This window comes from Grampus griseus, assembly GCF_964374135.1.
Source record: "Grampus griseus genome assembly, chromosome: 6".
Lineage (NCBI taxonomy): Eukaryota > Metazoa > Chordata > Mammalia > Artiodactyla > Delphinidae > Grampus > Grampus griseus.
The window spans coordinates 89,691,657-89,706,030 of NC_139000.1; the positions used below are offsets into that span (position 1 = coordinate 89,691,657).

General features: G+C 37.5%; 1 protein-coding gene across 1 annotated transcript in view; it reads left to right on the forward strand.

Annotated features, from left to right (window-relative positions):
- The window catches only part of IARS1 (isoleucyl-tRNA synthetase 1), an 81,039-nt gene that overhangs the window by 59,134 nt on the left and 7,531 nt on the right, over nucleotides 1–14,374 (forward strand). Inside the window, exons 28-33 of the mRNA XM_082656336.1 lie at nucleotides 1,160–1,255; nucleotides 2,084–2,260; nucleotides 3,030–3,135; nucleotides 10,479–10,604; nucleotides 12,537–12,680; nucleotides 13,395–13,547. Of these exons, the coding sequence (XP_082512462.1) occupies nucleotides 1,160–1,255; nucleotides 2,084–2,260; nucleotides 3,030–3,135; nucleotides 10,479–10,604; nucleotides 12,537–12,680; nucleotides 13,395–13,547 (802 nt within the window). The remainder of the gene's footprint in view (nucleotides 1–1,159; nucleotides 1,256–2,083; nucleotides 2,261–3,029; nucleotides 3,136–10,478; nucleotides 10,605–12,536; nucleotides 12,681–13,394; nucleotides 13,548–14,374) is intronic.

Consider the following 14,374-nt stretch of genomic DNA (forward strand, 5'->3'; position numbering starts at 1 on the left):
TTTATACAGGGTTTGTTTGTTTGGTTGGTTTTTTTGGCATGCCATGTGGCTTACGGGATCTTAATTCCCCGACCAGGGATTGAACCCAGATCCCCAGGAGTGAAAGCACCGAGTCCTAACCACTGGACCACCAGGGGATTCCCATACACAGAGTCTTAAATATGATGTAGACAGAACTCCATGTGGGCAGACAGTGGTAAGGAGCCAAAGGTGAGGAAACTAGGAAAGAAGGAATTGGGGCCAGGGAAAGAGATTTGTAAACAGTGAGAGGGTGCAGCCCTTTCTGACTGCAGCCAAATGAGAGAGTCCTGAAGTTGTCTATACTTAAGGAGGTGTTGTCTGTGATGCTTCTGAGTTTCTTGACATGATTTGTGTATTGTGGGCCATGGTTGCCCTGCCATGACACATTATCCATTTCCAGTTTGCCTCCTGTGCCTTCATGAAGTGGAGCAAGTTTGTTAACTTCTCTCATTGAGTGTCCTCAAAAACGTAAATGGGGATGATGCCTAACTTATACGTATGTTCCCCTCTATAATAGAAGTGACAGTCATTATTATCACATCATCATTGACAGCCTTTATGACCAATGAGATAAAAAAGTAGTTAAAGTTGACAAGAAGGTGGCAATTTAAGCTAAACCATATAAAAAAGTATGGTGGCCCATTGTAGAAATTGTGTCTTGAATCACACCAACAAACCAAAGAATAGAGTCATGGTTAAAGAAAACAACAGAGATGGCGGCTTTGAGATCTTCAGTCCACTTGTTTGTGGTGGATGCATTGTGAAAAGTCGTGCTGCTGTAAGAGCTTCATGATTGGTGATTTTATTTATTAGAAGAGTTGATATTATTCATTAGATAGACAAAGAGTAGAGTTACATGAGAGACTCTCTTGAAAGTCGGTCTCAGGAAATCTCCTGTGAGCAGCACCCTACAGAAGAAAAATGAGAAGTCTCACCTTTCTTCAGAGATGAAGGAATAGCTGTTTACAAAGGAGGACCCAAACATAAAGAAACCACGTTAATTTTGTCTTTGGCTCAGGTGTGTGACTAAATAGTGCTGCATTATAGACTTCTGAGAATTTAAACACCATTTTGCTGAGTTTAAAAGAACTGTTTTTCTATATTTGATTGTCATGGTGTACACCGTTCATTCCTACAGGCTTTGGTTCTCTTGGACGTCACCCCTGACCAGTCAATGGTGGATGAAGGAGTGGCTCGGGAAGTCATCAATCGTATCCAGAAACTTCGAAAAAAGGTCAGCTTGTCAGATTAAGAACAAGCTACTGTTTTGGAGTTTTGTTTTGGTTTTTTTGTTTGGTATTTGTTTTGGTTTTGGGGGAGGAGAGGAGAGGCAAGTAATATAAACCATAGTAATTCATTAATGATGATTAGTCACTGATCTGTGGTCCATTCAGATTGTACTGTTAGGAGAGGTAGGCCACTTCCTTTCTCTCCTGTTCACTCCCAAGCTGGATGTGGCTCTTTTGTTTCTCTGATCAGAAGCTTTCAGCTAACATGTGCTCCTTGTCCTTCTTTTTCAGTTCTTTACGGCTTCCACAAAACCATCTTCTGGATAGATAGTCCTCCTGACTGGCACATAAGGTTGTCAGAGCTGACAGCAAATGTCTCTGAGGAAGAGCAGAGATGCAGTCAGTGTGGAAGGACTCCTAGCTCAGGGAGAGATTGTTGGATCTGGACAGAGTGAGGTGGTTCTTCCTCATTCAGAAGTTGGGAGCCAGGACAGGTGCACAGAACATTTGCCTGCCCCTACTGGGTGAGAGAGCCAGGGAGCTTCTGTCCCAAGGAGGGTTCCCACAAGTCCTCCTCCTCTGGCCAGGTTTCTGAGACCTGTAGTTCAGGGTCTGAGGTGGCCACTCCAGCAGATAATGGGGTACTTGTAACGTCTGTCTCAGTTCAGAGCTTTATGAGTTGTTACTTGATCACTCCTTTTTTCAGAGAATTGGTCAGGATACTGTACCCTTCCATAATGATTCAGTGTGGGATCATCAGCCCTGTTTAACAGCACCTTACATTTTAATTGACAAATGTGCTTCCCTTTTAAATTTTCTCTATGTGCTTTCAGTGCAATCTGGTTCCAACTGATGAAATAACAGTTTATTATAAAGCAAAATCTGAAGGAAAGTATCTGAATAATGTTATCAAAAGCCACACAGAGTTCATATTTGCCACCATAAAGTCTCCTTTAAAACCATATCCAGTTCCTACATCAGATGAAATCCTTATTCAAGAAAAAATGCAGGTGAGTTCTGAGTTCTGTTGAACATTAAGAGATTTAGGATTAGATTTTATGTTAAGTTTATGTAGTTATATCTTGATGTTCTGTCCCCCGGTAGCAATTAGTATAGTACTCAGTCCTGAAGTATTGCTCTGGGGAATAGTGAGTAGAGTCCAGAAGAGAAAAAAGGGAAATTAGAGCCGTTCTCTTTGGGAAGGTAACTAGGATATACATAAGAATTGCCAGGTTAGATGACTGTATGGTGCTGTTTTATCTAAAACTATACAAGTCAGTATTGTGGATTCTGGTGCTTACTGTTAAACATAAAGAGCAATTGACTTGAAAAGCAGTTTACTTTTATGGTAGTAGGTTATACATAAAAATATAATTTCATTTCCTGTTCAAACATTTTAGATGTAACTCTGAAAATCTGACCAAGACGTGAAAGGTATTGGTCAATAATTCAGAAGTATGTCTGATAAAAATTCTTTTCTATATCAGTTAGTCATTTATTCAGTCATATGTTCCTTGTCTTTTTCTACTTTGTATGGGAGAAATGGAATAGAAAAGCAGGACCTGAATGTGACTGTCTTTTCAGTGGCACAAGTTACAAGATGGTTTCATTTTCTATTTTGCATGTTTTCTAAGGAACAAGGAAAAAAGAGGGGAAAAATTGTAGCTCTTCACTGTTTTAGTGTTGAGATTGAATATGCTCTCAGAGTTGTATAGAGCTCTTATTTGACACTATGGTCAGATGCTACAGGTAGCCGCTCACATATTCTCATGTGCTTAGTTAAAAGGGTCAGACCTGGAAATTACACTCACCAGAGGATCTTCCATGCCTGGCCCTGCTTGTGCATATGTCAATCTTAACATTTGTACAGATGGCAGTGAACAAGGTAAGAGTGACCTCCATTGTTTGTATTTTATTTTTTAATTAAGCCTATGAATGTTTTTAAGGCTATTACAAGAGAATTGGTAAAATTGGATAACCTTTTTCTTTCTAATTGTCATCAAAATGAATCCACAAGAGTAAGTGATTGAACTAGCACTTCTAGAAAGATGGAGTAGACATACTTTTCCCTATTCCTCCCACAAAGTACAGCTAAACACCCCAGACATGATATATAAAAACAAGCATAAGAAGACTCTTAATGGTAGAGGGAAGAAGGCAGACCAACTAGGGATCTTGGGAACAAGTAAGAAAACAGTGGAGAGTTCCCTGGTTTTTCTTTTTGCTTCATGTATCCCAGGCTTGGAGCTGAAGAAGCTGGCAATCTGGAAATGCCAATGGGCATGGACGTAAATACCCCAACAAAATCCTGCTCTCTGCAGGTGGGACCAGGAGAGTGGCAACCAAGCAAGACAAAAAAACTTCCAGACAGTAACTGCTCTACTCCACCCAAATAAGACAGAGGAAACTAGGCTCTACTACCATTCACACCAGCCAGAGCCAAGTGGGGAGCCTAGACCTTTCCCAGGCTGAGGACCCTCAAGCCCTCACTGCCATGGTGGTATCAGAGAAGACCAAGCAGTGAGCTGGGACTTTCATCCTACCTGGGTGATAACGAGCTCTTTTGCCCAGTAGTGTCATTGTAGACCACGTGGAGAGCCTAAACTTCTATCCCCATCAGGCAATAACAAGACATCCCTTCCCCTTAACCACTACCCAGCAGTAGTGAGGCCACATATCCCTCCACCCTGTCAAGATGTCAGTGAAGGCCACATGGGGAGCAGTAAGGAGGCATTCCTACTCTTTGTGGCCAGGGGAGGTATTAGTGGAGGTCTAGAGGAGAACAGGAACTCCTTTCTTGCATCACCTTACCCCTCACCACCACCACACCACCCCCACCCCAGAAGTAACAAGGAGTCCTGACCTCAGTGTCAATGCAAGCTAAATAGGGAACCCGGACTTCTCTCACTAATCAGAGATGAAGCAGTATTCCCTTTCCCTCGCCAGTGTAATGTCAAACAAAGTCAACTAAAATAGAGGATGTAAATAAGAACCAGAGTCTCATAATGCCTAACATGTCCAGGTTTTAATTGAAAATTACTCATTATACCAAGAACTGGGAGATCTTAAACTGAATGAAAAAAGTCAGTCAGTACATAGGAACACCAAGATGACAGAAACGTTGACATTATCTGACAGAATGTAAAGCAGCCTTAACAAAAATGCTTCACAGAGCAATTACAAACACAATAGAAACAAGTGAAAAATAGCCTCAGTAAACAAGTAAAAGATACAAAGAATAGAATTAAAATATTAGAACTGGTAAATACAATAATTAAAATACAGAAACTCAGTGGATGGGCTCAACAACAGAATAGAAGAGATAGGAAAGAATCCATAAACAGGAAGAAATAACAATAGAAATTACCCATTCTGAATAACAGAGTTAAAAACAAAAAAGCTTAAAAAACTGAACAGAGCCTGAAGGATCTGTGGGATAATAACAAAAGTTTAATGTTCTTGGCACTGCATTCTGGAAGGAAGAGAAGATAGGACAGGACTGAAAAAGTGTTCAAAGAAATAATGTCTGAAAACTTCCTAAATTTGGCAAAACACATAAACCTACAGATTCAAGAAGCTAAGAAAACACCATACAGGATAAATCCAAAAGAATTCACATCAGACATAACATAGTAAAACTTCTGAAAACTTAAGGCCAAGAAAACATCTTGAAAGCAGTGACAGATGTTGCAATACCTAACTTCTAGGGGAAAAACAATTTGAATCATACTGGATTTCTCATCAGAAATCAGTAGAGGTCAGAAGATGAAAGGACAACATTTCTCAAGTGCTAAAAGATGAGTATTGTCAACCCACAATTTTATATCAAGCAAAAATATCTTTCAAGGTAAAGGGATAATCAAGACATTATCAAATGACGGAAAACTAAAAGAATTTGTTACTAGCAAGACTTACTAAAAGAATAGCTAGAGGAAATTCTTAAAACAGAAAATGATAAAAGAGGAAATCTAGGGACATCAGAACAGAGGGGAAAAAAATTGAAAGAGTCAAAATATAGATAAATTCAACAGACTTTTCTTCTTGAATTTTTAAAATTTATGTTTGATGGTTGCAACAAAAACGAAAACCTCTAAATGCATATGCAAGGAATATTCAAGATAGTTATAAATAGGGAAGAGCAAAGGAATGTAAAGGGAGTTAAGATTTCTACACTTATCTCAGACTGGTAAAATGTCAACACCAGTGGTTATGTATATATAGTGTACCACCTAATGCAACCACTATAAAAGCCTACACTAAAAGATACATACAAAAACACTAAACAAATAAAAATGGAATTCTGGAATATGTTCAAGTATCCTACAGGAAGCATGGAAAAAGAATGTAGAACAAATACAAAGCAGAAAATAAAATGGAAGGCTTAAACTTAACATTAGTAATTACGCTAAATGTAAATGGTGTAAATACATCAATTAATAGAGATTGGTAGAGTGATAAAAACACATTATCCAGCCTTTTGCTGTGTACAAGAAAGTCCTTAAATATAACAAAATAGGTAGGTTGAGAGTAAAAGGCTAAAGTAGGATATACCATGCAAGCATTATTCAAAGAGAGCAGGGTGTCTATGTTCATTTCAGTGAGTACACTTTATAGCAAAGAAAATTACCAATGATACTAAATAATGATATAATGTCAACCCAAAGGAAAATATAATGATCCTAAATGTATATGTACCTAACAACAGAGCTGCTTAAATACATAAAACAAAAACTGTTAGACCTTGAACGAGAACAAAAAAATCCGTAATTATAGTTTGAGAGAACAGTTAGACAGAAAATCAGAATCTAATCAGTATTTATGGAACACCCCACCTAACAGCAGCAGACTACACGTACTATTCAAGTTCCCATTTACCAAGGTATATAGTTCCCATTTACCAAGGTATATTATAGCCTAGGCCATAAAATAAACTTCATCACATTAAAGAGTTGAAATCATATAGAGTATGTTCTCTGACCACAGTGGAATCAAACTATAAATCAATAACAGAAAGGTAAAAGCAAAATCTCAGCACATTTGAAAGCTAAAAAACGTACTTCTGAATAATCCATGATCAGAGAAAAAGTGTTAAGGAAAAACAAATGCGTAAAACTCAATGAAAAGGAAAATACAGTATCAAAATATGTGGATTACAGCTAATTTGTACCTCTGAAGACTAACATTAGAAAAGAAGAAAGTTTCGATCAATAATCTAAGTTCCAACCTCAAGAATCTAAAAAAGAAAGTAAGCAGAAAGAAGGAAAGTAAAAATAAGAACAGAAATCAAAGCAATTGAAAATAGAGCAATAAAGATAATAAAACAAAAAATGTGGTTCTTTGAAAAAATTAATAAAATCAATAAACCTCTAGTGAGACTGACATAGAACCAAAGAAAACACTAATTACCAATATCAAGAATAAAATAGTAAAAGTTTACTGTACATCAAAAAAAGAAAAAAGAATAAAATAGGACATGAATACAGACTGCAGAAATCAAAAAGTAAGTAAATACTGTGAATAACTCTCTACACATAAATTTGACAACTTGGATGAAATGAACCAGTTTCTCAAAAAGCACAAACTGCCTCAACTCACTCATATGAAATAGATAATTTCAGTAGCCCTATAGCTATTAAGGAGATTGAACTCATAATTTAAAAACTCCCTAGAAACTTTGATTGTAAATTTGATTTTCTAGTTGAGTTTAATGCCATCACTGATGGTGTTGCACAATACAGATGTCCATCAAAAAGGGACATAGACATATTCATAATGTCGGTTCCTCATACCAGTTAAAAGTAATGAAATGTATCTCTATGTATAAATTTTTCTATATTTAAAAAACATTTTCAATGAAAAAAGCAAGTTTCACAATTAAATATACAATAGCGAGCATTCATGTAAATTTTAAAAATACATCATCACACATTGTTTATGAACATATAGAATTACGAAATACGAGAACATGGACTTGAAAAACAAAGTTCATAATAAGTCTTGGGAAAGGGAGGAAGGGAAACTGAGGAAAAAAGTAAAAGAGATGGCAATTTTTAAAAAGTAATGAAACTCTCAAGAAATCTCCAGATCCAAATGGTTTTGCTAGAGAATTCAACCAGACTTTAAAAGAATAAACACCAGTTCTACACAGGTCTTCCAGAAAATAGAAAACGAAGGAACACTCCCTAACTCACTTTATTCCATAATAAAGTATTGACACCAAAACCAGATACAAACAATACCAAAAAAAAGAAAACTACAAATATCTCTCATGCATATAAATGTACAATTCTTAACAAAAAATCATGAAATTGAATATAGCAGTATATACAAAGAATTATGTATCATGACAGGTGAGGTTTATTCCAAGGTTACAAGGCTGGTTCAGTATTCAAAAACCAATCAGTATAATCTACCATATTAACAGACTAAAAGCTTATAAGACAATACCAGTTAAAAAAAGCATTTGACAAAATTCAGTGTTCATTCATGATAAAAAAAAAAAAACTGTCAGAAAAATAGGGAGAGGAACTTCATCAACTTGATAATGAGCATCTGTAAAAAACCTATAGTTAACATTATACTTAATTGGAAGAGATTGAATGTCTTCTGTGTAAGATCAGAACCAAGGCAAGGATACCTGTTCTCATTACTCTTATTCAGCATTGCATTAGAAGTTCTTGCCAGTAGAATGAGGCAAGAAAAGGAAAGCCATGCAGATCAGAAGGGAAGCAATAAAACTGTTTCTATTTGAAGGTGACATGATTGTCTACATAGAAAATTGCAAGGAATCTACAGACTGAGATGTATACTGGGACCCCTCCGTTGCTTTGCCCACCAGCACTGTTACCAGCTATTCCCAGGATGTTTGTGTATCCATTTGGACCTGTGATGATACCTCGGGCAATACGTGGTCCTCTACACTGCTGCACAAGTTCAATGATGTGTGGCATGTGAGCTGGTCCATCACTGCCAACATTCTGCCTGTCTTAGGTGGAGACAGGTGATCCTGTGGAAGGAATTAGTTGCAGGAGCAGAGGATGTGCATAAGAAATGTCAACACGGCCAGTGTTTTTTGTCAGCTTTAGTCACAGAAGGTCAGCAGAATGAGCAGTGACAAAACAGATGGGACCTAGCTCCCCCATCTGCTGACTTCCATACTGCTTCTTTCTGGACCAACTGACCAAACAACTAGGAAGAGCTCACAACTCCAACAAGATTATTTTCCCAGGATTGATTTCAAATGCAACCACAATTTATCATCTGCATCAACATGATGTGATATGGTTTATAATTTACTGTCTGACTGAAAGCATTCATGTTATGAGGAAAAAACTACAGATGATCTTTATATTATTTTAAAGTATTTTGGCTAGTTTTATATACCATTTGGGTTTAAGCTTTAATTGGGAGGGTTTGTTTCCAAAGTAATTGAATAAAATCTATTACTTTTTAAAAAATCATATTGCTTATAAAAAGAAAAAGGTTTTCATCAAATTCACAGGATATAAGATAAACATATAAAAATTAATTTTTATATTCTAGCAATGAACACATGGAGAATGAAATTTAAAATGTAGTACCATTTACAGTTGCTCAAAAGAGAGATACTTCGGTATAAATCTAATAAAACAGGTACAGGACTTTTATGTCAAAAACTACAAGATAATGATGAAAAAATCAAAGATCAAAATAAATGGAGAGAGACTTCCCTGGTGGCGCAGTGGTTAAGAATCTGCCTGCCAATGCAGGGGACACAGGCTCGAGCCCTGGTCTGGGAAGATCCCACATGCCGCGGAGCAGCTAAACCCACACGCCACAACTACTGAGCCTGCGCTCTAGAGCCCATGAGCCACAACTACTGGGCCCACCTGCCACAACTACTGAAGTCCACATGCCTAGAGCCCATGCTCCACAACAAGAGAAGGCACCACAATGAGAAACCCACGCACTGCAACGAAGAGTAGCGCCTGCTCGCCACAACTAGAGAAAGCCTGTGTGCAGCAACGAGGACCCAATGTGGCCATAAATAAATAAGTTTAAATAAGTAAATGAATGGAGAGACATGCCATAATCATGGGTTGGAAAATTCAGTATAATAAACGTGTCAGTTCTCCCCCAGTTAAAATATAAGTTTAACTCAGTCCTGTCAGATCTCAGCAATATTTTGTTGTAGATATAGCCAAATTTTCTTGAAAGAGAAGAAAAATAAAGTAGTTAAAACACTTTTGAAAAATAAGAATATAGTGGGAGAAATCACCCTGCCCAACTTCAAGACTTATCTGAAGACTTGTGTGGCATGAGCATTGAATAGACACAAAAATCATTGTCACAGATACAGAATACAGAAGTAGACTCACAATAGATCACAAAATGTGGCCAGATGATTTTTGAGAAAGGAGCAAAAGAAACTTAATTGAGTAGTCTTCATTATATGGTACTAGGCAGTTAGATATCCACATGCAAAAAAAATGTCCTAGACCTAAGTCTTACACCTTATACAAAAACTAACTTAAAATGGATCACAGACTTGCTTCCCTGGTGGCTCAGTGGTTAAGAATCTGCCTGCTAATGCAGGGGACATGGGTTTGAGCCCTGGTCCGGGAAGATCCCACATGCCGCAGAGCAGCCAAGCCCGTGCACCACAACTACTGAAGCCCTCGCACCTAGAGCCTGTGCTCTGCAACAAGAGAAGCCACCTCAATGAGAAGCCTGCATACCGCAACGAAGAGTAGCCCCCATTCCCGCAACTAGAGAAAGCCCGCGCGCAGCAACGAAGACCTAACGCAGTCAGAAATAAATAAATTAAATAAATAAATTTATTTAAAAAAAAATAAAACATTTAGGAAAAAACCAAAATTTTTAGAATTCAGGATTAGGCAGAGTTTTTAAGACTTTATACCAGAAGTCCAATCCATAAAAAGAAAAACTGATAAATTGAACTTCTTCAAAATTTTAAATTCTTTGTGAAAGATCCTGCGAAAAGGATGAAAAAACAAGCTACAGACTAGGAGAAGATCTTTGCAAACTGCATATCCAACAAAGGATGTATCTAGAATATATGAAGAAGTCTCAAAATGCAACAGTTTCTTTTAGATCTAATTAGAAAATGGGAAAAGACGTGAATAGACATTTACCAAAGAAAATATACAAATGATGTGTTCCCCTTGACTTTTTATTCAAATTTAACTTTTTTTTTCTTCTGTTTCACTTATATTTTTGGCTTTTTAGGTGGAGTACTACTTCTGGAAAATCCAAAAGGAGATAATAGGTTGGACCTTCTAAAGCTGAAGAGTGTTGTTACTAGCGTTTTTGGTGTAAAAAATAGAGAGCTGGCTGTCTTCCATGGTGAAACAGGTGTGTAGAAAGTCAAAAGATATTCATCTGTGTCCTTTGACATGAGATTGATCATTAAGGATCTTAATTTGGTAACATAACCTTTGCCTTTTTCCTGACTCTGAGTCAGGGCCAGCCTCTACAGTAGTGCCTGCCTGCAAGTGTCTCTTTATGCTTTCTTTGTGTGATATGGCTGAAAGAACACTGGACTTACTAGGAGATGAAGGTTCTAATCCTACCCTTTACTGTTAGCCATGTGATGCATTCTAGGCTTCAGAGACTTCCCTGTTGTGTTTTAACTTTATTAAACATAGTGTCTGTGTCTTGCTAAATCCAGCGTCTTGCTAAATCCAGATTCTCAATGAGACAAGCCTAAATAAAATTTTAAAGAATTATAAGTACATTTCCTCCCACTGTCATCGGTTGAATTGTGACATCACCACCGAATCCCCCACCTCTACCCCAAGATGGGTTGAAGTCCTTATGTTTACCCCCAGTACCATCTAATGTGACCTTCTTTGGAAATAGGTTCATTGCAGATGTAATTAGTTAAGGTAATACTGGAGTAGGGTGGGCACTACTCCAGTATGACTGGTGTCCTTATAAGAAGAGGGCCATGTGAAGACATAAACAGGGAGAAGGCTATGTGGTGACAAAGGCAGAAATTGAAATTAGGCAAACCTGCAAGCCAAGAAACACCAAAGATTGTTGGGAACCTCCAGAAGCTAGGAAGAGGAAAAGAAGGATTCCCTTACAGGCTTCAGAGGGAGCATGGCCCTACTGACACCTTGATTTTGGACTTCTCACCTGCAGAGACTGTGAGACAATAAATTTCTGTTGTTTTAAGCCGTCCCACCCACCCCACCCCACCTCCCTCCCCAGTTTGTGATTCTTACAGCAGACAAAGGAAACTAATACACTCACTTAACAAACCTGAATGTTCATTTTCAGAAACTTTTAAATATCAGTAGCTTAAAAGAAGAAATCTAAATGGCCAATAAATAAAGGGAAAACTGCTGAACCTCAGTAGGAAAAACCACAATGAGGTACTATCACATGTAACCGAATTAGCAAAAGCTAGAAGAATTTCACAATATCAGATGTCAGGGATATTATGTAATAGGATTTGTCATTCCCTGTTGGATTGTAAATTGATAGAAGCACTGTGGACAGCCATTTGCTAAGGCTGGATAAGGGAAGCAAACATGATGTGGGGAAACTGAGGAAGTTAAGGTCTGGAAGACAGATGGTTCACTGGGGGCTCTGAGAAAAATCTCTCACCAGGATCCACCAAGGGGAGCTGGTAAGTAAGTCAGTGGACAGCTTGGGTCTCTATCTCAAGTCACTGTAGAATAAGAAGCAAGGACATACTGGAACTCACATCTGTCTAGCTCACTGTCCCCTCTGACCCAGCAGGCGGAAGCCTGTGAAAGCTGAGTAATGCCTGAGCCCCACCTTAACCTTTAGTGGCATAGTGGCTGTAACCAATCTTCTACCCTAAGCAATGTTTAATTGTATATAAATGAAATTACACTATGTGTGTTCTGTGTGTCTTGCTCTTTTCCACATATGTTCATTAGTCAGCTTATCTTCTGATCATAATTATCTTTTTTTAATATAAGCCGCCTTTTCATGGTAAAGTTTAGGATTCTGATATAAGAGGAAATTTTAAGAGGAGCTATAATATGGAGGAAAAATACTAAAAGGGGAAAAAACAATTTGCCTTATAAGTTATGAATATTATGCTATTTTGCAACATTAAGATTACCTACTATTTGCATGTCATTAAAGCCTAATTTTATAGAAAAGACAGTATCCTTTGATAAATAGAAATAAAGTGGAAAGCATCACTGTAAAGATACATGATAGTTTAATAATTAAATAGGAAAAAGTGAATGACTTCAGCTCTGAACTTTCCCCCTGAAAGAATGATATTTTTGTTGTTATTTTTAGAAATAAAAAAGCAAACCAACTTACTGAGTCTTAGTGGAAAAACACTTTGTGTGGCTGCAGGATCAACTCCCTCTATGGTCAACAGTCCTAGTACTCTTCTCTGTCAGTATATCAACCTACAGCTCTTGAATGCAGACCCACAAGGTGCGTGCCTCCCCCAGCTGTGAACACCCTCAGCAGGCAGGTTATGGTGTGCTAGATGTTAAGATTTCCTTTAATGTTCAATCTCTCTGATTTATATGGATTTTTTAAGTCAGCTTCAACTTAGTAATTTAAAATGTAGACTCCAACACTTCTTTGGGGAATACTCACGGCTTGTTTCTTTTGGTGTATTTATGTAGAAACACCCCTCCATCTGATATGGTCAGGAAATGAGGTAAATTGGTTAGGTAAAAATTACAGCCAAACGAAGCTGAACTGTTTAAATGTCAGAACATTGTAGTCTTAAATTTTGCCTTCTTTTTTTCTTGGAAAATGTTCTGAGAACTGTTGTACATATCCATGCCTTAATCAACAGACTAGGTCGATACTTATTTTTCCTTGATATTTTGGGGTCCTCACTGTGCACATTTATTACTGTCTTCAGGCTCTTCATTTGACTGTTTACTGAATATCTCTTCCCTAAACTACTGGGCTTTTATACTAGTTGTTTTTTCTTCTTCTCTTTCTCCTTTCCCCCTGTGAAATATTTAAGACTGTTTCTGCAGACTGTACAATTAATCCCACTCTTGCTCTTGTACCTACTGCTGGCTTTCAAAGCCAGCACTACTATCTACTCACTACCTCCATTAGGGATCCACTAGCTAGAGGGTGAACTCTCAGGATTTAATCCATTTTGGGTTTTTTTTTTTTCTGTAGAGTGTTTAATGGGAACAGTAGGCACTCTCCTGCTTGAAAATCCACTTGGGCAGAATGGGCTGACCCACCGAGGTCTTCTGTATGAAACAGCCAAGGTGTTTGGCCTTCGGAGCAGGAAGCTAAAACTGTTTTTGAATGAGGCTCAAACAGAAGGTGAGGAGATTATAGAACGTGCTAATTGTTTTTCATTTTTGTTTTTATTTTATTGAAAATAGATTGTGATGCCATCAATTATATGTGTAAGAGATAGTACTATTGTTATACTTTTTTTCTTTTTTTTGCTCTTTCTCCAGAAATTTGCCATACTATAAATGTTAAAATAATAATAATTAAAAGGATGATATGTATAAAATAGATAATAAGAAAAATATAATTAAAAGGATGATCCTTTTTGCTTTGGAAATAATCTAAAAATTATATTGGTATATTAAAATACATGCTTCTAGGTAAATTAGCTTATTTGCTGATCCTAAAATTGTCCTCTTCCCCGAGAATCAAAATGTTCACTGTATTTTAAAATAACAGCTTGAAGGAAACATAACTGACATTGTACTTCCTCCTTAACAACTTATAAAGCATACCTTTTCTTGGTGAGCTGCATAAAAATGTGAAGAGCTAGGTCATTAGTTGACATATTCCCCATTCCATAATTCAGAAAACAGAGAGTCAGGATAAGGCACAGGCTAGTGTCTTCGAGGGTATGTTTTCTCTTTCTCCCACTTATATCATCCACTTCTGTGATTTCACCTTCTGTGGCTGTTCTGACAACTTCTCTAGTGACATCTTAGCCCTCCCCCGAGTTCTGTTCTATATTCGATTCCCTATTACACATGGGTGTTCATTTTAGTGCTGCTGCCACTGGAATCATTTCCTTAAACAGCTTCCGCTGATGGGATCTGGGTTTTTCTGTTTATAGCCATCCTTCTTGTCATCCCAACTCAAAACCTTTTACCATTTCATCCTTTTATTTATTCAGCCGT